Source organism: Myiozetetes cayanensis, unplaced genomic scaffold, assembly GCF_022539395.1.
Source record: "Myiozetetes cayanensis isolate MyiCay16 unplaced genomic scaffold, myiCay2020 scf5-8, whole genome shotgun sequence".
Taxonomy (NCBI): domain Eukaryota; kingdom Metazoa; phylum Chordata; class Aves; order Passeriformes; family Tyrannidae; genus Myiozetetes; species Myiozetetes cayanensis.
Window position 1 is genome coordinate 89,943,330 of NW_026087742.1, and position 25,140 is coordinate 89,968,469.

General features: G+C 37.2%; 2 protein-coding genes across 2 annotated transcripts in view; one reads left to right on the top strand and one right to left on the bottom strand.

Annotated features, from left to right (window-relative positions):
- CCDC138 (coiled-coil domain containing 138) overlaps positions 1-738 on the top strand; it is a 32,804-nt gene extending 32,066 nt beyond the window's left edge. Inside the window, 1 exon segment of the mRNA XM_050331230.1 lies at positions 653-738. The gene's annotated coding sequence lies outside the window, so the exon portion shown is untranslated.
- Positions 739-10,132: 9,394 nt separating this feature from the next.
- EDAR (ectodysplasin A receptor) overlaps positions 10,133-25,140 on the bottom strand; it is a 58,956-nt gene continuing 43,948 nt past the window's right edge. Inside the window, exons 6-12 of the mRNA XM_050331231.1 lie at positions 17,394-17,480; positions 16,124-16,252; positions 15,961-16,035; positions 15,584-15,656; positions 14,765-14,924; positions 11,801-11,861; positions 10,133-10,495 (exon numbers count right to left, since the gene is read on the bottom strand). Of these exons, the coding sequence (XP_050187188.1) occupies positions 10,176-10,495; positions 11,801-11,861; positions 14,765-14,924; positions 15,584-15,656; positions 15,961-16,035; positions 16,124-16,252; positions 17,394-17,480 (905 nt within the window). The 3' untranslated portion in view covers positions 10,133-10,175. The remainder of the gene's footprint in view (positions 10,496-11,800; positions 11,862-14,764; positions 14,925-15,583; positions 15,657-15,960; positions 16,036-16,123; positions 16,253-17,393; positions 17,481-25,140) is intronic.

Consider the following 25,140-nt stretch of genomic DNA (forward strand, 5'->3'; position numbering starts at 1 on the left):
TGGGAATGTTAATCTTTTTAAAACATATTCCCATTGTTTACTGATTATTGGTTTATTGTAACAGAGGTCATCAAATCAGTGGTAATGTGCTGCTGATCTCCACTGGTGCATTGCTTAATGGGCTTGTTTCATTTATGAAAGTCGGTTGTCTAAACTGAGTGATTTTTTTTTACATTAGACTTAAAGTTGTTGACAAAACTGAGATTTTAATTTTTATAAGGAATAAAATTGAACTCTGGAAAAAATAAGTTTTCCTATAAAATAATCTAATCTAAATCATAACTGACATTAGAAATACAGTAAAAGCAAAATTGGCTCAGAAATCCTAATTATTTTAAATTTTTTATTTATTGTCTCTGGAACCTTATTTCACATGAGTGAAAAACCCTGTTAGTCTTTCCTTGAGCTTTCATTATACTATACATATCATTATATACCAAAATGGTAATTTTTGGTAATTTTTACCAAGATTTTGCTCACAATACATTGATAACCTTCTGTTTAGAAACACTATATACAACATAGAAGAATTATATGGAACTCCCAATATAGTGCACATTTTTCTTCATAAAAAAATTAATTTTCTATAGCATCTTTAGATGAAACCTCTCAATTTTCAGTTGAAAGTTACTTTATTTCAAATCTTTTGCAGAAGCAATAAGAAGATGTTTGAATTGTTTGCTCTTCACCAAATGATTCAAGAGTTGCATAGGACTACAAATCCAGATCACACCTTCCTCTATATAAACCTCAATTCAATTCTGCTGAATTTGGGATTGTTGAGGGGTAACTCTCTTGCCTCCAGTCTAAGCACAAGTCAATAGCACTATCTTTCAATCTAATTATTGTTCTGTATAATTTACACAACTGCCTGTGTTACTTGAAATTTGACATTTTTTTATACTGATTTTTATAAATAAATTAAGCAAAACCTTAGTACTATATAATTCACTTTGTATTGTGTGGATTCTCATTGATAAAAAAGATTCTTATTCATAAAAAGGAAAATGAAAAATTGTGTAATATGCTAAGTGGCTTTTTTCAGTAGTTTTTAAGAAAGTGAAATAATGCTGCTGTTCTGAATGACTCATGCAATCTAAGGAATTGGATCCTTTGAGTAAGCAGATCAGAAATACCAACTTTTCCTTACAGGTGTGAGTCTTAGTTACCTTTGACTCTTCAGAGAATTTTATAAATTAGTTCATTTATTTTAGGGTTGGTAAGAAACAGACAGGTATCTTATGAAATTATCTTTTGAGATAATTAGAGTTTTAATGATTGAAACCAGATTTTGATTTAACATAACTAGATGTATTGAATGAGAAATTTTGTTGGTTTCATTTAAGAATATCTTAGTGTTTGTATGATCTGCTCCTGTATCGAAGTAACATTTAGTATTTTATCCTGCTTTGTACAAATTTCTAGTGCAACTTTGGATTGTAATGTCTCTGCAAATGTAAGTAAAAGCATTTCTTAAAATGCTTGGCAATAGTAATCCCTAGTGTAAAATTATTGTATTTTATTGTTTCTGCTATGTTTTGTATTAATTTGCAATACAGTCCTTGTAGTACCCACATTTCTTTTCTGAGTATGGATGTATTTTTTGTCTGCCACAAATCAGTGTTCAGAAGTTCTTACACACTGGAAATGGGATACTTCTAAAAATTCAAATTAGTCTTCCATTTCTGATCTGTAATTACTGAAACTCTTTATTTGTAAAATTCAAAATGCAGTTAAAGCTTAAAGATCTGCTGTATTTCAGTCTTTGACTAGCACTGACGTCAGTATAAAACTTCAGAAGTTAATTTCTCATTTGCATAGTTTTTTTTGGTTTTTTTTTACCTGAAGTCTTTGAACTGGACTTTGAAGTTTAATTCTAACTGCACATATTTTTGTAGCAATTTGACTTAATACTTCTGACAAGCTTTTCTATGAAAGGAGTCTACACCAGATTTGGCACCAAGTACATCCAGAAGAGAGAGCAAGCAGTGTGTACTCTTTGGGCAGGAAACCAGTTGTAGGTAATTTTTAAATAACACTAATCGTAGCTAAAAGCATTTGCTGACAATCAGGTATGTTTTGAACTAAGTATTTCTTCGCCAGTAGTTTCAGTCTTCTGTCAAATTTACCAGCAGTGCTGGCGAAACCTAGCCGTGATGATGCATAAGCTTGCATGTACCTTTGGCTGGAGACAAAATCTTCTTATTTAGGAAGAGTGTTCCCAGTGCTCATGTGATTTTCCATCCAGTACCGTTTAAAAATACCACAAAGTTAGCAACCAGTAAAACCTGTAGGAAGTTGTTAGCTTTCTTACATCCACAAGAATGTTGATTGTGCTCTTAGTTTTCAGCCTTCATTGCTGTTGTTTGTTAATCTACTAGTCTTACTTGCGATCCTAATTTAATACAAGGTGGTTGTCTAATAATGGCAAAGGCAGTGCAATAAAGAGATACATAGAGTATGGTGTAGCTTTTAGTACTGGCCCCTTGTGATTTATATGCGGGTTTATTTTACAGTCTGGAAAGTTAAATCACTGTTGATTTCAAATTTGTATGATCTAAATGTTAGGTTTCTGGTTAAAACGCAAAAAAAAGAAAAACGTTGGTTTTAATCTGTTAAATATTAATGCAATTAAATTGATGACCTAAGGATGAGACTAATGTTAGATGGGGCATTCAGCAATCTGGTCAAGTGGTAGCTGTCCTTGCCCACTGTAGGTGGATTGGAACTAGATGATTTTTAAGGTCCCTTCCAATCCAAACCATCCTGTGACTCTGTGATTCTATAGTAAAGTTTCAAAATGTGCATGTGATTTTTTGACTCTGTAATGATTCTTAAGTAAACAACTAATATCACAAATATACTCTGGTAGACTTATATGGAGGCTGGACTTGTGATGGTAGAAGTGAATTTTTGTGAAACCAGTTGTCAACAGACAATTTATAGTAGTACATTGTCATAAACTTTGCAGTGAAGATCTTTAAAGAATATAAACCGTGCCATGTTTTTTTTCCTCAAATTTATTACTAATCAATCCTCTTAATGCAGAAATGTTTATGAAGCCTTCTAATATCTAGAAAGCTAAAACAGTGATGAATTTGGAATTGGTTTTATTTGCCATCAGGTTTTCAGTTTGCCTTGCTTTGCATGTTCTTGTGTGCCTTTATGGGACATGCATAAATACAAGTGAAAAGTTTGTCTTGCGACTTAAAGGAAAGTAAAATATCAGTCAACCAAAAATGGAACTAAAATGATCAGAAATAAGAAATCTAAACAGAGATTTCAGACTTATTCTGTTTCAACTGTAATTGATTATATAGGGTAACTAATAAAGTTACCTACTAATAAGCTAACTAATAAAGCTGTCTGCACTAGAAGCACAGATAACCTAGCTGACCTTTGTCATTAACAGGCAGAGGTAGGTACTAGGATAATATTGTACCTTACCCATAGGTATTTCTACTTCAGTTTGGTATGTCGAATTTTGTACACACCTGCTTGTTGAACTGCCTTGAACATCAGTCTTGTGAGCCAGCCCACTCCAGGTGCCCACACCAGTCTTTGTCGTGGCCTTGCTCAAACATCCCCATCCTTTTGTCATTGTCCTGACTGACCTTGGCAGTCTCTACGGGGAAGGGGAACAGAGGAAGTTAGTTGCATTCTCTGCTTTCTTTTGTGGATTTGGTTTGGTTTGGTTTGGGCTTTGGAAAGAATAGATTTCTCTCAAATAGGCCACATTTTGTGCCTGTGTTTGTATTGTCTTGCCTATGCAGATGGAATCTAGAATTTTCTTGGGGTTTTTTTCTGCTTTTGTAGCTTTTAGATACTATGAGTATGAATTTCTTCCTTAACTTTCTCCCAGAAAACTGTCTACAACAAGGGACTTCGAAACAAGTTAACTAGCTGTAGTTATTTCCCAGGGCTCCCGATTCCCTATGGAAACATGATTTATGTGATCACTGTTTATTGGGTTTTCTACAAAGGGATATGCTATTTTAATATGCAAGACACCTCTGGCAAGAAGTGAATTAATATTCACCAAGAGAATATTAATTTTCAACCATTTTTTTTAGAGAGAATTAGAGGGGAAGTGAGAGACCTGATGAGTACTTGCACTTAAAAGAACAGCACGGACTCACACTTTCTGGGAGCTGATCAGTCAGAGCACATAACCTTCAAAATAGCTACAATCTGCCATGTCTTGCTTGTGTGTTGACCTCCACTGTATTGGATCGACTTCCATGACTGGCATGAAACAAAGAACATTTCTTGTAGTCACAACCTATTACTTTAGGGAAAGATAAAGAATTGATACACAATATTGTCTTGCTCATTTTTTTAACAACTGTGAGAATCCTCATTGAGAAAGTCAGCAAGAATATTGCATCTCTTCATGTTAAGATAGTTTTCATACCAGAAAAAGCCACCAAACATGAAGAAAAATATTTTTTTTTTTTTACAAACTCGTCTATTGTAGAATTGTAATCACCCTTGCTCTTTATCAAAGGTGTCCTATCGATAAATGAGCAAGACATTGTTTCAGATCTGATCTACAAAGCCTAGATGTGGCAAATCTATAGGAAAGATTATTCCCTGGACAGGGGAGAGTTGTATTTGCAGAAGCTTGGCAGAGCTAAATAAAATAGGCTAACACTACTCAGCCTGCACAGCTGTGTTCTGTTTCTTCATATTTATGACTTTCACCATCTGTAAAAGGTCTGTCTCTTAAAGAGTGATTTCACCATTATCTTCCAGTTCTCCTGTACATGACTGACTTGCATCTCTTCCTCATGTTATATAGTTGAAGTTAATATATTTTAGGGAAAGATTTCTTGTAGTAGATAAATTTACATGGAAGGTGAAAATATGCTGAAGGCAACATATTTTTTTGAGATCTTCTATTCATGATCAGCATCAATGTCAAAAATGTATGATTTAACTTACCAGACCAGGTTTAAAAGGAGCTGTAAGTCGAGCTCATAATTCAGAGCTGTTACACTGGATCCTTTATTAATATACTGAATTTTTCACCTAAAACTTACATGGCTTTAGAGATTGATGGCCTGATAGAAAACATTTATCTTCAGGATAACGTATGTAAATGCAGTCCAGAAAGTTGGAAAATTTGATCTATGAAACAATTTGGTAATATTCCACTTGCCAGATGGTTAGAGGAACTGTGGTGGCAAAGCAGGGACCACTTGTGCTCCTCTTAATGATGTAATGCTCACACGTTTTTAAAACTCAAAAAATTATTGTAAAAGTAATAGTGCAGTGTTGTGATCCTACCTTAGACATCTCTCTGAGGAATGCTGTTATGGGCAAAGGCACCTTGGTGTCTTATACTGACTCTTGTAGTGTGCTGTGTCATAACCATCACTGTGCCTCATCAGAAATAGATGAAACCCTTGAATGCCATCTTCTGATCATAACTAAGAACATCCTTATTTATTAGACTTGTCTTTTTCACACAAGTTTGTAAGCAAGTGTCCTGTATGACTACTTGATCACTACTAGAAGAGAAAACTTTGAACAAACCCACGTACTGTTTACTTGCTTCTAGCTATGTTTTTTGAGTGGTCCTGAGTTGCAATTTAACAAGATATAATGCACAAGACATTCTGATCTCCAAAGTCAGACTGAGAGAATGAACTGAGAAAAAGAGATTTGAGAAGTTTTTGTTTTGGTTTTTTTTTTTTTTCTCCCCAAACCAATTCTATCTGTGCCCATTACTCAAGGATATTTAGACTGGACCCAAGGAATATTGCCCTGAATATACCACATGTCTCTGATCACTGCAGCTTAATGGTAAGTTACCTCTCTGGTAGACGGGCACAAGCTAGGGCAAACTCAGTGGCCAGGATACTGCTAAAAGTAGTTGAAAGGTCAGCATAGGATAACATTCCTAATAATAAGTTTATTTTAAGATCATCTTCAGCTCCATAAAATAGCAGACTTGGTGCAGTTAATTATGAAGGAAATAAATAAAAATAATCTATCCAGCCTCAGGAACAAAAAGGCATCCCATGGCAGAGTTTCAAACAGGAGCATAATATCCCACCCACACATCAGCTTTTTGGAAAAGTAGTAGGCCTTTGAAGAAGGTTGGAGATAACTAGTGTTGCCAGACTGGTTTTGTGTTTCAAAAGAAGGAATAATCTAGTGTGTGGATTCGAGAGAGGTTTATATAAGAAATGCAATTAAACATACTTTTTCTGTTCATGATCCTCCCCACAATAGCAGTTTGATGTCCTCTTGATTTGTCCTCTCCATGTTGAAGTGTGAGGAAGTGCAAGGAATGATTTTTTTTCACAGCAGCCTTGCACACCAAGGCTGAATTTCAGAAACAGGTGCTGAACTCTGCTTCCTTCTTGATTCAGTTCTCTTTCTACTAATCAGTCTTTAGCGTTACCTCCTCCTGATTTTTTGTTTACTTCTGTGTGGTGGATTAAATTGGAAAACAATTCCTGAATTTTCTTGTGATACTAACTTGAATCCTATTGCAACCTTGTTTTTAAAGCAGCCTCAACTATTAAAAAATAATTAAAAAAAAAAAATTATCTTTTTTTTTTAAAGGAGATGGACAACTGAGATGCCTGTGTGTGATCTGTATAATGGCTAATCACTGATTTCTTCTGCAGCAGTGCATGCAAAAGCTTCTTGCCATTCTGCAATAAGCATTTCAAACAGTCTAGTTTCACAGAGGAGTGGCAAAAAGGAATCAACATTTTTCTGTCCTTGAAGAGGGGTTGATAGTGATAAATTAATGCCTGAGGTAACAGGTGCTAGGCATTATAAATCATATCACAATAAATAATCGAAAGAGCTTATTTGGATGGGAGAGATAGAATACATATGCAGTATTATGTTTCTAAAACTATATATACCCTGAGACAGTGCATTCTTACCCTGTTGATGTTAATATATTTAATGGAATGTGCAGCAGGAAATCTATCCTATACATGAGGGCATGGTCTCCATTTGCTTTTCATTATCACAGAGGAATATAGAAGTTGCTTGCAGAATAATGACTTCTGCATACAGGAGTCATTGTTTTACCTCTGGGTCATGATTTTCACCTACAACAGGAAGCATTTTTCTGTTAAACACACCCTTTTTATAACAAAGCAGGACTTCTAAACTTCATGAGGCTTTGAGTTTGACAGCGAGAATTGGAACTGGCACGTCTTTTCAGCTCATCCTCCAAAGGATGCTGCTGGGCACATTATCTTTTTGTTCATGAATAATGGATTAATGATCTCAAATTATAGAATATCGAACTCTATGTAGAGAGCAGTTCCTGATGGCAGCCAGAAATCCACCAGCATTCTCTATGGAAAAACTGGGACAATATTGGTCAGGCTAGAGAGCTGGAATTAGGTGGGAAAGGTCTTACAAGGTAGTAAGTACCTTCACTGTGGGGGAAATCCACCTTGGTTCTCTGTTTTTTTCCAGAAGCTAGCAGTTCTTGTGGGGATCTCACCTGTGCAGCCTAAGACTGCATGAACCTAATTATCCTGTCATGCAGCAAAAGCTTCCGGTTAAGACTTCTGGTAATGTGGTGTATACTGGTAATTTAGAAACGTAGAATGAAGACATGTTAACAAGGGAGTATTGTTACTGTGAGATTATTCTTCAGTCTCACAGTCTGTACCAGTTCTCAGTAATAGGAAAAAACCGTACAGTTTCTCTGAGGAATAGCAAGGGGGTTGGTATTTTCACAGTACTGAACCCAAGCTCGCCTGACAAAATGGTTGCTCCTGCGAAAGTTTCCCAAGTGTGATACAAAGAAGCAGTATCCTACAAGAATGCAAAGATTCCTCCATGTATGTTACCAAGACACTCCCATACCACAGGAATGTGCCTGCTAGCCCTTGGATAAATCATTTACTTACAGATTTATAAGGCAATATGCTAATTAATCAAAGAAATGGTTAATACAACTGTGTTTGACCTCTTTATTTTATTAGCATATTTTATGTTCATACTTTACAATAAAATAAGTTATATATACAGCATTAAACAAGTTATTAGAAAGTAAGCTTTGGCAAGATCCACAGGATTGATTTTCATTCCTGTACATCTTTTGTGTAACAATAAAAATACTGTATACTAAATAAAATAATGTTAAATAGTCTGTATTCACATTGGCACCATCGATTTCAAAACTCTTATCTTTTCATGGCCCAATAAACATAGAAAAGAGGATTCTTATATCTTCTTTACCTTGTATCTTCTAAATGATGTGTAGTATAAATGACACACTTAAGAGGCAGTCCACTGAATAACACTGTAGTTACACACTGGCACAAGAAAAATAGAATCTTCATGGGTTTTTTTTCTTTCCCCCTTTTATTTTATGCTAGTAGCAGTAGTAAAAACTGCAGATTCAGACTCTTGAAAATCTTGAAGATTGCTGAGTTGTCAGCAGATCTAGAAATCTTATTGAAGCCTGTTGAAGTCTGTATGAATTTGTTATTAATTTCAAGACACCAAGAATTTCACCCTTAAATTCAATATCAGTCAACTAGTTAAACGTTCAAATAAATGCAGCTTGATGTTTTGTTAAGAATCAAAATTCTCATAAAATCTGGCATATGCAAATTAATGAAGAGTGTTTTGTGATGCAAAAGAAAGTGGGGAAGAAGAAGAATTACAGGGATAGGTTTTATGTTGCTGTATGTACTTCCTCTGCTATACAAATCAAGTGCTGAAAAGATGCTAAATATAGATGTTAAAGGGTGATACTAAATGTTCTGCACAATTATAATACTATAATAGGTAAGATCTAGTTACTAAGCAATGGAACACTGGTTGTTAAATTCAGGTTAATAGTTAATATTTTTAATAGCATTTTTTTCAGTCATGCACTTCAGAACTTAAGAAGTATTGCTTTGTAATTGACACATCTCTTAATTTAGTGGTTGCACTCGGTGAAATCTGCCATCACTGTTTTAGTTATAAATTAGGCAAATAGGCTTGGTAACAGAAATTGACTTGTGGTCTGAATGAGTTTTAGAGAATTTTTAACCATGAAAATCAGAGATTTAGTTAAAAGGAAAAAAATTAGCTGAACTTTTGTTATACACAAACTCACAATAATGCTTTACCTTCCACATGAGTTTGTTTTCACAGGTGGATTCTGTGCTTATGGCTAGGCTTACAAGAGTATAGCATTTAAAAAACATTTTTCCTATGCACCTAAAGTGTCTCTAAAGAAATCTGCTCTTTATGTTCATACTATCACATGTGCACCACTGTTGTCTGAATTTCCTCTGCTTGGAATATAATTTGATATGTAGATGTCACTACCTGAAAATTACATTTTTCATGGTAGTGGACAAGGTGCATTTTTTTCTTCTTTTTTGGGAGGTTCTGGTTTTATTTTTTAACAGCAAAGAAGAAAAGAACTTGTTCTCAACTTGCAAGGAGTGACTGACGAATTTTTCCACTTGCCTAATCAGCTTGTCCTCAGCAAGTTTGAATTTACAATTTCTGAAATGTCAGTATGGACCAAGAGTGCATTAACATGCATTATGTACATTGTTTTGAAGGACTTCAACCTGTAAGTTATGGTGACTCTTTTTTCATATAGTATAGTTAGTAAATCTGGGGACTGTGTATATACATCTATGGACATACTTCTAGACTCAACAAACTCATAGTAAGCATAGAAAATGAAATTGGTTGGAGCAGACAGAAATGTACGTGCCTCATGTGTATTAATTGACACTGTAGCTGTGGTACTGCTTCTGACTGTAACTATTAAACCATTAAACCATTGAATGAAGTCCTAAGAGACAGGAATATTTTCAGAGAGTTATTCAATGCCTTTCTGGAAGGCCAGGCAGGAAGGGGATCAGCAGGGTTATTTGCCCTTATAATACAGACTGCAAAATGGATGTTTGTGTGTCCACTTATTATCAGTAACTGGTTAATATGATAATTTTGTTTATTGACATGTTTCATACCAAGCTTCTTGGAAGATTTCTGTTCTTATTTTTCTAAATGTGTAACTTCACTTTTTTTAGAAGTCAAAGAGAAGGACTTCCCATTCGCTATCAGGAGCAATTACGCAGAAGAAACATCAATGGTCTTTTGTCCATAGTCTTTGTGTGCTTGCTGGAATCACACTTCTTCCGGATGATGTGAAGTGCAGGTCCCAGGCAGGCATGTCAGGATGTCCCTGCTGGTTCAGGAGCTGGCATTGCTTGTGCCCACTCCAGAATATCTGCACACAAGGATTCAACAGCATCCAAGCGCTCGATTTGTACCAGTTTGGTTAGCAGTTCTGGGATACTGTAACCTGCCGTGCTGATGCGGTCAAACAGCTGCATACCATCTGTCATACCGCCTATCTCATCTCTCTTCAGTCCAAAGCTCTCGGCAAGGTGGCGCCACGTTTTCACTATGGCTTTTTCTGTGTTGTAGGTCGAGCTGAGCATTCGGCTGGTCTTCTCCAGGCAATCAAATGGCAGCTCTGTAGGGCTCAGACCTGTAAAGGGAGGCGTGCACTGTCAGGTGGGTCTGGGCATGAGTGTTGACATTTATTAAAATACTACAGATTATACTGTTAGCTAAAATCTTTAAGTGGTAGGTCATGATAGGTATGTCTAACTCCAAAGTTATTACTGTATATTATCAAATTAATTCTTCAGGGTACAATAATTAGGGTAAACAGTTGCCTGGGAAAGCAGTATTAGATGGCTTGTTTGAATTCCCATGGCTCTGCTTCTTCCTTCAACAATTTACTAGCTGTTAGGAACAGCATATTGTAACTGTATCCCTAGTGAGCAGCCCCATTAATATACCTCTGCACGTCAGGCACAATGTTTGAGCTTGAGAGACAGCTTTGACCCTTCCCCAGGACTGTCACCAGCAGCTGCTGAAACATGTCTGTAATTGAAAGTTGCCCTTGTGGGAAAGCCAGAAGTGAGGTGAAGCAATGATGCCAGATGCAAGCATAAAAGTCCCTGCAAGTGCTCCACTGTCATTACTGTCACTGAATCCCTAGAGAGGATTTAACATTCATCCTGTGGGGAAAAAGCTATTTTTTCCTGGACATATATTCTTTGTATTCATGGTCAGAGAATAGAGGAGAGAATCAGCTACAGCTTTTCACTTCTGTAGTTTCTCTACTTCTTACTCAACAGCAATAATTTGGTGGGAGACAGAGCTCACTGAACCACAGAATACTCTCATACATGTGCACATGAAGTGTGTGTGTGGTGGGAAGTAAATACAGTCATGTCTACTGTTCTGCAGGGAATTTGGCTTCTGAAACAGTTCAGGTAGTCACATGCTAAACATGGTTAAAACACTTAAAACTTGGAAACTCCACCTTTTTTTTTGAGAGGTGGGACACCATTTAGAGCAGCAGTGTGTCTTACCCTCAGCCCTGACCCTCCCTAAATGACACTTCCATATTTGGAACTATTTTCTATCTGTTAGCTAAATAAACTAAATAAACAGATTTCCTCTAGATGGGGAATGTGCAAGAGTGCTTCTTCACAACGTGGTCTGCATGTGTGTCCCAACACAGCCCAACACAACTCTTCCTGCTCTCCATCTGTGCACATGACTGTAGAGAAGTTGTGACATCCTCCAGCCCAAGACCAGGGCCTAGACAGCTCTGGGATCAGGGCACCGTGGCGAGTGAGTACAAATCTGGCTACAGAGTGTCTTTTCTGGATTGGGACTATTTCCATAGAAAGGCAGAGGCCTTTCTTGTCTTACAGCAAACACTATTTCATGACCTAATTTCATGCTGTTAATACAGGTGCAAGTTTTGTGCACTCACCTTCTGCAACGTCGCATACGTTGGCATACACGTCAAGTATCTTTTTCCTTCGACTTTGAATCTAAATGAGAAAAGTTTGATTTCATTAGTTTTTCAGTCATGAAAGTAAACAACTAGCAGACAGAAGTGGAAAATCTGTGGGACATTTTCATTTCATGGTAGTAGGGGTTATCACACAGTGTCCTCGAGGGTCCCTCAAAGAAAATGACACAGCCATTATTCCATGAAGCATAAATGTACTTCTGATTTCACTTGCCACTGCTAGAGATCTTTCCAAATTCTAGCCTTTTTTGAGAGCAATTGCTTTTCTGCTTCAAGTGTTCATCTATTTTGTTTTGCTTTCAGACCAAAGCAAACTCCTGAGAATGAGGACAAAACCAGCATCATGCATGCAGACAATTACTGTAGGGATGTCCAGGTAAACCAGCTCAGGACTGGCTGCAGAGAATTAAATTCAGACTGAAATTGTGTTCTTCCAGTGATCTAAGAGGACTGTAGAGGAGGAGATCTTACTTTCTGTCATTTGATATATAACTACTTAGTTAATTACTAATTAACTGTAATTTCTTTGATTCAATGATGATTGCATAAATCTGAAACATTTTACAGATAGATTAAAAAAAAAATAAATCAGTGAAGCTTTGAAAAGGAAAAATCTGAGGTCCAGGGTGGTCCAGTCATTTTTGACAAAAAAAAGAATCTCAGAATGAAAATCTGACATTTTTTAAGTCAAAATTGGACATTTTTATATAGTTTCATTTAGCAAAAGTATCCTCACTCAGTGTGAGTGAAAACAAATGTCAAAATGTCATGAGTTCTCAAGGACTGGAATTTTCTTCCTTGTGCCAGCTCTCATTAGGACTGAGCTTTCTGAGAAGCTGTCTTTTTGACAGGACTCTAGCATTATCTCCACAAATTTGTCACTTTTTTTTTCTAGCAAACCAGGCTAGAAAAAAAAGCTCTGCTTTCAGTATTTTGCTTTGTGGAAAGATTTTCCTTATTTTATTTGGGCTCTAAAGGGCAAGACACATGAATGACTTGGATTAATAGACTTGCAGCTGGAGACCACAAAGTGGCTGCTCCACCCGAAGCCTGTCTTGTATTGCAGGGCAATGCAATCCAGACACCGATTGTTGTTCCCATATTCTTAGTTTCATTTACATGTGCTTAATCAGTCGTGTTGCTATTGTGGGCTTGGATTAGCTGTTTTAGAACCTTGTAAACAGGAAATTTTCTTTTAAAAGGATTTATTAAAACTCCTCTTAAGAAAACTACTGGATCATTATTTTCATTCTCCCCTCACTTTTAGGGTAAAGAGAGAGGTTAAGCAATTCCATGCCCGTGAAGAACTGTGCAGGATGCTCTTTTTACCAGAGCCAGAAGATGGAGGGTTTGTAAACCTTATGCTGAAAGTAAACAGGTGATGTTTAGCCTGATGATCCTCTGTGTGGTAGCTATTTGCAAATGGATTTTGTTTTAACTACGAAAAAGCAGACTTGGTTAACAGCAAGACTTTCTTTATCCTTGTCCAATGGCTACTGAATACTCTTTCCTGTGCTAGTCATGTTACTTAATCTCCAGCCTGAAGCAAATTACTGCTTTTCTAACTTTGGGCAAGTGGCTTTATTGTGACATCTTAGGTATGGAGTGGAGGATCTTGATGCAATCTGCACTTTCATTGAAAAGTCTGTCTTCAGCCTTGTCAGCAGTCTTCCGTCTGTGAGAAGTATGTTTCTTCCAGAAGGTTTAGAAGAAATAGTTCATGCTTCAGGTGTGCTTATGAGATATCTACCTAAATGATTCTGGAGAACATATCTATTATATATAGTCTTTAGAAGGTAAGATGCTTCTTATTAAATGTTCTGATTTCATGCCTACCCAAGGTGTGTTGTCCTATTTCAAGCCAGTGCTTACGGAAGTTATCATAAAGTTGGATATTTTTACAGACCTCAGAAAACTGAATTTTAGAATGTGAGCATTGGAGTAGGAAGTTATTTTCAGACAGTCACAGCAGTTTACAACTACAAAACCATTTCACTTGTGTTGAGACTTTGTGTGTCTGGACTAAGCTGAAAAGTGAGCTGTTTTAGAAATTTTGAGCTGAACCATCCCAGCAATTTAGAACATGCAAACATGAAAAGATACATTTTCAAACTTCTTTATTCCTAAATGATATTTGATGTTTGATATGATTGTATGTGATTTTGTACTAGCTATTGCCATTTTTTTAAGTACTAAAAAAATATCTGAGCAGAGACTTTCTTTTTAAGAACAGTTTCATGTTAACACAAACAAAAAAGTTGTGTGGGTGAGGTGTGGCCTTAACTATGCCTTAAAATACTCCAAGTGAGATAAAAAGCCCTGAGCAGTACACACTAAGCAGGAAGAAGCAAAGACCTTCCACAGCAAAACAAACAGTGGTTTACAGTGTCCTTCAGAGCAACGACCTTCAAAACATTTGTGTGTTTTTCAGAATTATGCATGAAAACCAAGCACAACACCGGATATTACTGAGAATCTGTGCTGTGGAAATACTGATGCAGCTGGGTCAAGGTACTGAGATGCTACACTGTCAGCTGAATCCAGTCATTCTGCTACATTATTTTATTGTCAGGGATCTTTCACAGTAAATGTAGCATTTGGGATAGTTTTATTAGCATTAGCCATAGCGGGGGGTTGCTGTTTTTGTTGTTTCTTTCTTTAGACTATAAAATATAATACAGAGAAAAGTGAAGTTATTACTCTGGTTGAAAATCTAGTTATCATCCCTGCACCATATATATGTACATAGATGTCAGTATGCAAAGGTGATTCTACAAATAATTTGTCTGGAGAAGCTCTTTTAAATCAGTCTGGTCTACACTACAGTGCATTTGAGGGGGTGTGTGATAGTTTGTATATTTTTTTCCCTTCAAAACAATATAGAAAAATGCTCTAAATTTTTAAATCTCAAAATAGCCTTACCCCAGTTGATTTATTGCTTGTAGAAGATTTATCTCTGGCCAAATGCACTAAAGATAATAAGCATCTCTCTGGGGTCCCTTGCTTGTCAACTGCAGCTTCTTCATCGCTATCCATACTACGGCTTAAAAGTCGTTCATTCTCAGAAGATGCATCATTTTCACTGTAAAATGAAGGATATGGTTATCTTAGTGAAGCCTGTCATGGATTGACTCCAGTCATCTCCATTTTCCTATCTAAGAATTAATTGAATAGAAGTGTCTTCCATTTTTTAAAATGCATTTCTTCTGAAATCCAGTGAAAGTAATGGCATTCTGCAGCCCAGGGTGTATGTACAATGCCCACCAAGTAACACAGTCACACATAGTTTGCAATAATCCTTTTATAGAGAGATTTTCCAAATGAGGACAGTGTTTACCCCACCATAATCATGTTACCTGGGCAGGTTTGGCTGCCAGGCAGAGACAAGGTGAGGAAAACTACAACACTGTGTCATTCAGATGATGTCATGGAAAAGACCTGCTGCAGCTGTTTTTACTTTTCCTGCCTGGAAGGGAAGGGGAGCCTTACTAAGGCCATTTGAGTGAGCTAATGAGTTGGTCACAGAGGGACTGGGGAGGGCACAGGTTTATCTTTGGTGATGTCTGCCATTGTCCCAGAAACTGGAGAAGGAAAAACCTGCTAAGACACCTAGTCTTTGCCCTGCTGCAGCAACCTATCCATCAAGTTTGTTCTTCATGTGTTCCACTGTACCAGGATGGATGGTGATCATGTCCTTCCCCCACTTCAATTAAACTGGCAGTATGTTTATCTTTTACCCACCTTTTGACAGCCTTAGCTGGAGTTGCTGTAAGTTTTTCAAACTCTTCTTTCTCAGAGAATATCACAACGTTATCTGTAGATCAACAATTAAAGAAATTTAAATAGGCGAGGAGTTTCCAAACCAGTGCTTTGTGTCAGGAGCTGGTTCTGCTGGCAACTTTACTGCGATCATAAATCTCTCTCCTACTTTTTAATTGCTATCAGAGGATTAAGTGACATTCTGGTAGTACAAAAAAACTATTATAGACAATTCTTTAGTAAACTGATGTGGGTTTTACACAATTCAAAGGAGAAATTGTTCTTAAGAGAAACGTATTAAGAGTATTTAAACCCAATGTTGTCTTGGATAAAAAGAGCAAAACTAAAAAAATGTATACCTTGCACTTCTTTCTTCTCTTCTTGTGTGTTAGCCTGAGCTTCGACATTTTTTACTGAGTGGCTTTTGCAACAGGCTAGAATATAAAAATAAACCACGAATTATTCTCAGAAGCTATCCAAAACCAGCATTTGCAGCTAAAATTTCACCTGCTGAACAATTACCTTGAGCAGAAGGTTTTGTTTTTACAATGTAAAACATGATGATGAGGACAATGGCAATAGCCATTATGAAGATGGTAGACATGGCAATTATAAGAGCTGTAGCCAGATGTCCTTGTCCTGAAAGATCTGCTGGAATAAATGAAAATAATATTTTCTTAAAGGAGCAACTCTTAGGATCAGAGAGTAGTTAACAGTTTGCAGTCTGCTCTGACACATATCTTGCATACTAGTTTAGGTTAATCTGAGTCTTGGTTACTTATTAAGAATTGAAAAACTTAGTGTTGCATCTCAAAAGCAAACTAACTAACAGTTTTTCAGTAATTCTATATTTATGCATTAGCAAGTTAGCAGTATTCATTAAAATATTTGATGGCATGATCCATCAGAGACAACGTGTATGAAATTGTATTATCTGCTAATAACATAAAAGCTATACGTAAGCAAGAGCAGCAGCCTTTCTAACACTGCATTCTGGGAATAAGGATTGAAAAGACAAAAAAAAAAAGGTAAATATGCAAATGGAATAAGAGCTAAAATGACTGTATGGCTGCCTCAAAAGCTCTGCAGTTAAAAGAACACAATGCACATGTAGAAGAACTGATGTTTTTCTAACAGATACTTTAACGCAGCATGGCTAGAAGGTGAATTTAAAATAAGCTATGTGAAGGTATTCAGAAATGGAACTTGGATGTGAAAGACTAGAATCAAAAACCCACAAAAGGATGCAAAAAACTATAGATATGCTAAAATGCACGAAAACTTTTATTTTTCTGAAAACATGACCCTCGCAACCATGTTTCCAGACAATACCAATAAGATCAGCATTGCCAGTGCCTCATTAACTGCATCTTTCTTGTTGTGTGTTTTCAGGTTGACATATTTTAAAAACCTAACAATCATGCTGGAGAACTGTTTATGTTAGCTCAATAAGAGACTGACCATATTTGTGCATTGAATTCTTTTCACCCTTCTAAGCTAAGCTTTTGATGAGACAGAGTGCCATTTCTGTATAGCTACAAATAATGAGCTAAATTTACTGCTGGCATTATTGAGTACAGTTCAAATCCATTTTATGTTCAGCTAACTAAAACATCAGTTTTGATTAACTAAGAAATAAAAATGAATTCTGAATTATTTCTAACAGCAGTTTTAGAAATCCAGAAATAGTGGCAATGAAAACCACAGTAGATATTTTCAGTCTGGTTGCACTTTGTTGATGCCCTTTTCAAAACAATCAGCTCCTAAATTAACTTTCTGAGTGCATTCTTACCTTTGTGAGCATGCTGGTAAGGCGAGAAAGTGCTTGTGCCAGAGGTACTTGGGAAAATGGCTGAAATGCCAGAGTTAGCCCCTGCACCTGCAATACAAACAGAAATGCCATAAACTTCCATGGTTACTTTGTCCAGTCAAAGGAATATGTTGGCTCAAGTAAAAAGTGCTTTTCCTTCGCTTGATTGCATTCCCCGTTTATTAGCAAAGAACCCATGAACTGGTCTTTTTTTGAGATGTCACTACTCCCAATATGCATCACTGGCATGCTGAAAGTTGCAAATTGACGTTTTTGACTACATTTGACTACATTTTTGCATAGTGTCTAGAGGGAGTGGAAGAAGTCGAAGATCCTGAACAGTTATGAACTTAGAAGACACCCAAGCATCTTCAGACACAAGCAGAGCCAACTGTTATAAATAGATTCCTATGTTACAGATCTATCCTGGGTAGCAGAAAGTTTTCCAGATTCAGCTGATGATTCAAACCATTTACCACCCCCTCCTCCATTATTTGCAACTGCAGGCTCTGAGACTCAGCTCAGAGTCAGCTCATGTAGATTCATCAGACTAGTGCTTCTCACAAGCATCCTTCATTAGCAGCATCATTGTGAAGCTGTGATGGTATGCAAACCCCACAGGAAAACCAAGTAAAGGTGACAAATAGCATTGTTGAATGTCCGTTTCTGTTCCATGGAGATGTATTGTCACAAAAGGGAATATTAAAATTTCCTGTAATGTAACCAGGCAGTATGTTTCTTATGATTCCTACTGTCAGTCCAAATATACATTCTGGGGAGAAGGAAAATCCACTAAAACAGTAAAATTAAGAACTTTTCATACTTTATGCTGGCAGAGGGGTAAGAGTGTCCAATAGGGGTTTTCATGTCTAAATTCTACATAAGGTAAAAGTTAATTTTTCAGTTGGTGTCATAAGCCAAGATTTCAAAGCATTAAACCAAGTCATAAATTAATATATTTTAACAATACCAGACAGTACTGCATACTATTTGGAATAAGTCTTTCACATAGAATTGTCGTGACGTAGTATTCCAAATCAGAACAGAAATATTAGGGTTGGGGATAGACATTCTCTTCATTCTCAAATAAACTTTAATGCCACTGGTAAGCAGCTAATGCAAACAGATGCTGTCAACAGCCACTGAAAAACATTTTCTGTCTTGGAAGGGGTATGAAATCCCTCCTGCTTTATATTAGCTGTCTATGGAAAAAAATCCAATGATAATTCAGCAGACTTAAAGGTAAAAAACTGTCACAGTCATCTGGTAAGGTGTGCACAGCACATGGCTTCACAAGTTAATTTGGCAACTAGAGCAGATGAGAGCTCACTGTGCCATTCTTTTGACCAAGTAAATATTTGAAGAAACCAAATCCACCAGGTAAACCTGACAGGAAATTAAGTGGTCTGGAATGGTCTGAGAAATGTTCAATGGTTAAGAACAAAGCAATATACACATTCTTCAAATTAGGAGAAATGGCTTTTTAAAAATGAAAAAAAAGTATTACCTAACATAAAACATGGCTGCATGTAGTGAATGAGAAATGTACACTTGAAGTGGCCACAAAATATGAGTTGCAGGTGTCTTCAAAAGAAATTTTCTTTAACAATGATAAAACTTCTTTCAAACATCGTTTGTTGGAAGGATATGGATTAATTTATTATAATTGGGATTTTTTTCAAACTGAGTGTTTTCATAGAGTTTTAAATATACTAATTTATTAATTCAGATGCTTTTCATATTATGCAAATGACAGCCAGATTACATAAGTCTTCCCCCTGGTCCTTTCTCTGTGACAGAATTTCTTCTAAAAAGAAGTTAGGAGCTCCAGGAACTGCAATGCAGCAGTAGACCATCTAGGGATCAGCAAATGAAGATGTCATCTGCAGGTAGTGGATACTGAGGACAGGTAATTTGTAAAAGTTTCAGCAATTCTTCATAAATCTGAAGTGAATCATCCTTTGTCGTGACCTATGTGTTTACTCATCATGGCTGGACAACAGAGGAAATTTAGTAAATAGCCGGTGCTGTAGTCTGATACTTTCCTTCATGTCCACAACTACCAGGCCCACGCCTGTTCTTGCAGCCTGCCCTGGCAATGCAATTACAGCCAATTGTGATTCTACACGGTGCTTGCAAGCTGCAACAAGTTAACAATAGCTCCTCTTAGGCTGCCTCTCGGTGAACACAGGCAAGCCCTGCTGCTTTGTCTGCCTGCACTTTAGCCAACAAGCTCCACCTCACCTCCCCCATGAGGGAATTTTATCAAACTCGCCTCTCTTTCCTTCACTTGAAATATGTAGTCACTGAGGTATTTCTGCCTAATCAATCTTTTAGTTGCTTGATATTGTTAACCTTGTGCTTTCCATCCATCTGCTGAAAGGCAGTAGAGCCTTTCAAGATGGGAAGTCACACAGCAGCACACAGAACAGGAATGGTAAGGAGGAAGGTCATCCATTCTTCATTCAGCACCATCGTCACACTTCACTCAGCTCTGCCCCACTTCAGGGCACAGCACATTGCCCATACCAGGCACACATGTGCACACATTCACACAAACCTCGCCTGTGCACATGAGTGAGCACCTTGAGCTCCTGAGCCTACGTGCAGAATTTTCTTTGCATGGGAACAGCCTACGTGCAGAATGTTCTTTGCATGCACATCATTTGTTCTGTAGTGCCTATCCTGGCAAAATCAAGGCTGGTGCTAGAATGTGATGGCCTTTTGCATATACCTAGGTGGGAGTTAGTCATTATGCATATTTTAAGCCTATTGTCAAATTTTGGCATATCCATTATGAGCCAAGATTTTTCTTTAGATGTGGCTTAGAAGAAAGTGCCAATTTGTGCACCTGCATTGCAAGAGGAACCAAAAATGCCAGCTTCTGTGGAATTTCAGTTTATATCACTTGTGTGTGAGCAAAAAGAAACAGAACTCATAGCAGCTGCTTTTTCCAGCCCAACACCACACCATGACTGCAATGTCAGTTGTTTCTGTGCACATCCAGTTTTGTATCCCAACTGCATTATTAATTCTGGTTCCAATATAGATGACACATAATCTATAAAGACTTACATATAGCTCAGGCAGAGACATCCTGAAATGCTACAGCACAACATATGGAAACAACTCTATTTAAAAAAAAAAAAAAGACCAATGGCTGTAATATAGCTGTGCAAAAGAGTGGTTTATATTCCTGGACACCTATAAGCAATACTGTAGGAATGTGATGAAGACATTAGGAAAGAAGTTTATCACTGATGGTTGGTCAACTTTTGCATTATAAATGTTTTTATTCAAAGAATTATGATTTAGTTGTAACTTTTTTGTACTCTAAATACAGTTTCAATAAAAAAACCCTCCATACTTATTGTTTAAAAGAACAATTGAATCTGTATTCCCATTTGAATGTTTGGGGGTTTAACTCAAAAGATATCTTAATTTAAATTGCTATGCAGGGCAATAAAATACTTTTTTGTTGTTGTTTCAATGAACCTTTCTGCTTTATGTTACAGACTATTAGAGTTGTCCTTGTATCTTGAGACAGACATAAAATGAGAAGTGAAAAACAAAACTACCAGATTTCTGAGAGGAAGAGGAGGGCAAAGGGAAAGGAGGTCTTACCAATATGCCCTCTTGCAAGTGTTGGTGAGTGAATAAAATCTGGTGCAGTAGGAGACCATATGTGCTCCTGACATAAGCTGCTGTGGGTATCAGCTTACTGGTCATGCAAAGGACTGCTGCTCATAGTTAGCAACAGATCTTTTTTTTTTTTTTTTTTAGTTTATTTAATACCCAATAACATTATAAAAATCCCCAAAGTGTGTACACAACAAACTATCAGAGTGATCCTCAAATAAGCATTAAAAAAAATCTGTGTCTGTGTATGTATCTATTTCTTGCCATTGAGTGCAGCTTGCTTTCTCCTGAAGCATCCCTCTTCTCACAGCCATGGTCCAGTTATGAATGGCACAGCCAACCAGTGAGTGCCATCATCGAGACTGTTTTATGGACGTAAAGTAAGATAAAGCACACATGCAAATAAATAATTAACAGCCTTAAATATAAGACGAAAAATAAATTATTGAAAAAATTGAAATTCAATCAAGATAGAAAGTTTATGTTTGACAAAGTAGTTGAAAACTAGATTTTAACTAAACCTAATCATAACTAAAGACCTAGATATGTAGAAAGCAGAGGTCAGAATTTTCAAATTAATGTAAATCTGTATTCAGGTACTTACATGAAAAGTTTGTTTTCAAACTTAAGGAAAAAACACTTCAAATGGAATGCCTATGCACTTGGAAAGTCACGGAAGCTAAAGCAGCTGTCAAAGCCAAGCTGCTTTCTAAGGTGTTTACATATGACTTTGGTAACCAAACATAAACCAATTCTGAAAATATTGCAAATCACCGATAACAGAGCATATCCTGGGCAATGAGTGCCCTTTATTTTACTGTCTTTTCAGGGTAAATACAGAAAACTACAAAATAAGTTCCTCTAATATTTTCTGGAGCCACAGGTAGATTCTTCAGTTAGTGTAGGTAGTTATTACACCAGAAAGAGCATGAAGTAAATTAATTACTGTGATTTAAACTTCTAAAAATGGTGATAGGAAAGTTCCCCTAGACTTTTATTTTCAATCTGGTCAATCTCCTGTAAGCAGCCAGGACACATAAAAGGAAGTATTTTAGGCTGTTGTGCTCTCTGTAATGTCTTTCACTGTTTTATTTCTCTCCCTTTTTATTTTGTCAGGGCAGGAAAGCAGTGACAGTTATAGGCCATGTGGTCTTAGTCTGACAATCTGGATTCACCAGGAGCTCTAATCATTGCACAGCAGTGGAAGGTCATAGGCACACACTCCATGAACTAAGCCTCTGTCCAGCAATTCCATATTATCACCTCTTTCTGTGTGCAACATGAAGGGGATAATTGCTCTTTAAACCCTACTACCATGACTTCACAGCATCAGAAGGAAGAGAACAGACCCACTAGGCACCAAGGTCCCATTTCTCCGTTGTCCTGGTGGCCAGCCCACCTTTATGGGTGGTAGAAAGCTGCAGTTCTGCAGGTTTAGCAGCACCTGAGCCCAGTCAGAGCAATGCTGCAGAAACCTGCAATGTCTTCCAAGGGCAGGAGATGCTCACTGTGGGAGCTGCAGCTCCAGCACCAGTGAAAACATCAAAGTCATTGGAGTAACCACCAGGACCAGATGCTCTCCTGAGTGATACCTCAGCCCAGCTTTCACAGCAGCTGAAGACAGCAAATCTCATATTTTCTTCTCTGATCCCTCCCCTTGAAGCTGAGGCTGGCCAATTTTGTGTTAAGGTTGAGTTCCTTCCCTAACACAGACAAACCGTAAAGGAAGGAGAATCAGGCCATACCAATAGTGAGTCATAAAGCACGGCCTTTAACATTTCTCCCATTACACATGTGAAGAAGAAAGGGGTATTCAGAGATCAAACAACCCAAAAGAAAATAAAAAAGAGAAAGAAAAGTTTGTTAGCTCCAGCTAACAAGCCTATTCATTTGTATGTGTAATTTGAAACAGAAGGAAAAAAGTCCTGATGTTGTCCTTATTACAAAAGGACAAAACTGGCAAGGAAAGGAAATTAGTGATATTGCAAAGAACGAAGAGTTAAATTAAAAATCTCTGAAAGAATTATTTTCACTAACACAAGTGGTTTTGGCATTAAGCTTGTTTGTTTTAATCACTTCAATTAAGGAGGCTGATTTCTCAGTCTTCAGTACACAGTGTGGATGTGCTCCCTGATGTCAGCTCGTCACACGAAGCCATCAATTGTCTAGTTCTTTTTGAAGTTCTAATAATTCAACAATAAAAATGATATTTTCTGTTTCTAGATGTCATTTGCTCTCTGGTAATTAAAAAATAACTTGACCACATATGTTTTCCTTTATTGTTTTTCTTGTTTTCTTCTTCCTTTTTTTTTTTTTTTTTAATTTTCCCAAGTCATCACTGGTAGATGTGAGACTTAAAAACTTACTCAGGTTTGTAATTGTTTACATATATAAAACCAGCAAAAAAGGTGAAATAAAAAAATAGAGTATTTTATTCCTATACACACCTATGAATATATACAGTAGATTAAAAAAAAAACCAACCTTAATCAATTGCTGAAGTTCCTTGGATCAATAATTTGTAAATGCAAAAGGATTGGCATATTTGATGTAATTGTGTAAATCCAACTGCAAAGTAAACGTTCCTAAAGTTTTTGTAGCAGGATTTGATTTTGTTTTCCTTCAGCATTTTTGAACTGAAGTGGCAGATATTAAAGTTTGAAGAGAAAGAGGGAGTTAGTAGAGATAAACTCATTGAGAGTTTCAGCTGCTAAAAAACAATATCTCTTCCAGCAGCAACTCTACCTCTCTGCCAGAGAAACTTCATGTATGGTTAAACCTTCTGTCTTTTACATATACTCTTACGCTGGATTAAAAAAAACCAAACAACCAAAACAAAAACACCCTACATAGTCAGCGGCCTGAAGTGACTCCAGTTCCAGAGGTGCTGACAGAAAATTCAGCACCATTAACTGTGGGAAGCCACATCTTAAGAGTGTTTTGGTGCTCATTACCTTCATTCTTTGATTTCCATGGGAAATCTGCCTCCCCTGCCTCTTGCAGTGCTGTTATTTATCACAGAGGTATCAAATCCCAATTTAGTGTCAGCACAGGGGACTGACAGCTCTTGCTCTGCTTCATGCACAGCTGAAGTGAAATGTCACACCTTTGACATTTTGGCATTGTGCTCCTCTGTGCTTAGCATAGAGGTTCCTACACAGGAGACTTGAGGGAACTGCATGAGGGAACTGCATGAGAGGCCAGAAATCTTACACAGCTGCTTCACAGTGCATAAGATAGGAAAAACTGTAGTCTTTATGGTGATGTTTACCCTTTTCCCAGTAAGAAAAAGCTTTCTTGCTCCACAACACACATCCTGTATGTGCCCAGTGCCCACAAGCTGTTGCTGAAGTTTGTTATTCGTCCCAGGTTGCAGAACTGTTGCTCCTGTCCTTCAGTCCAGTGCCTCAATTAAACCTCTCACCTTTGAAAAGTGTCTCCCTTTCCTTCCCCTCCTTTCCATGCTATTTTGTGCTATTTATTTCTCAAAAAAAAAAAAAAAAAAAAAGGTGACACAGGCCCATCAAGGAATTTCTTTCTCAGTCCTCATTCCCAGTCATTTTTTCACTAATGTTTCCAGATGCTGGGGCATGGAGTGTTCACCTTGTTTCCTCTGCCATTTCAAGTTTTACTGACTGTATATGAGATGAAAGTTGCACAGCACACTCTTGGAGTTGAAAGACATTTTTTTACCCCTTGATCAAACCCAAATACTTTTTTGCCAGATAAAATGTATTGCCAGACAAACACTCTGAGCAAGTTTCCATGCAGGGGTACGCACTCCCAGACTTGGCCCTCTGTAACACACGGGTCCAGCACTTTCCCAGCAAGGACTGTTTTCAGCTAAGGAGAGCACCACTGTTCTCCAGCACTAGCAAAGGCCTGAAACAGGAGTTATCTGCTCTCTTTTTTCTGTCTAGAAGTGCAAAGCCAGAGCTTGTCACCCTGAGCTTCCTATTTTTAAGTAATTTGGCGTTCTCATTTCCTTGTGACCTGCTGGGTCACCTTTCTCCAGAATAGGATCTCTGAGGGAGAGGCAACCCTTTAGTTTGGGGTTTAAGTTCCTGAATGCTGTTCAATGCTATTGTGG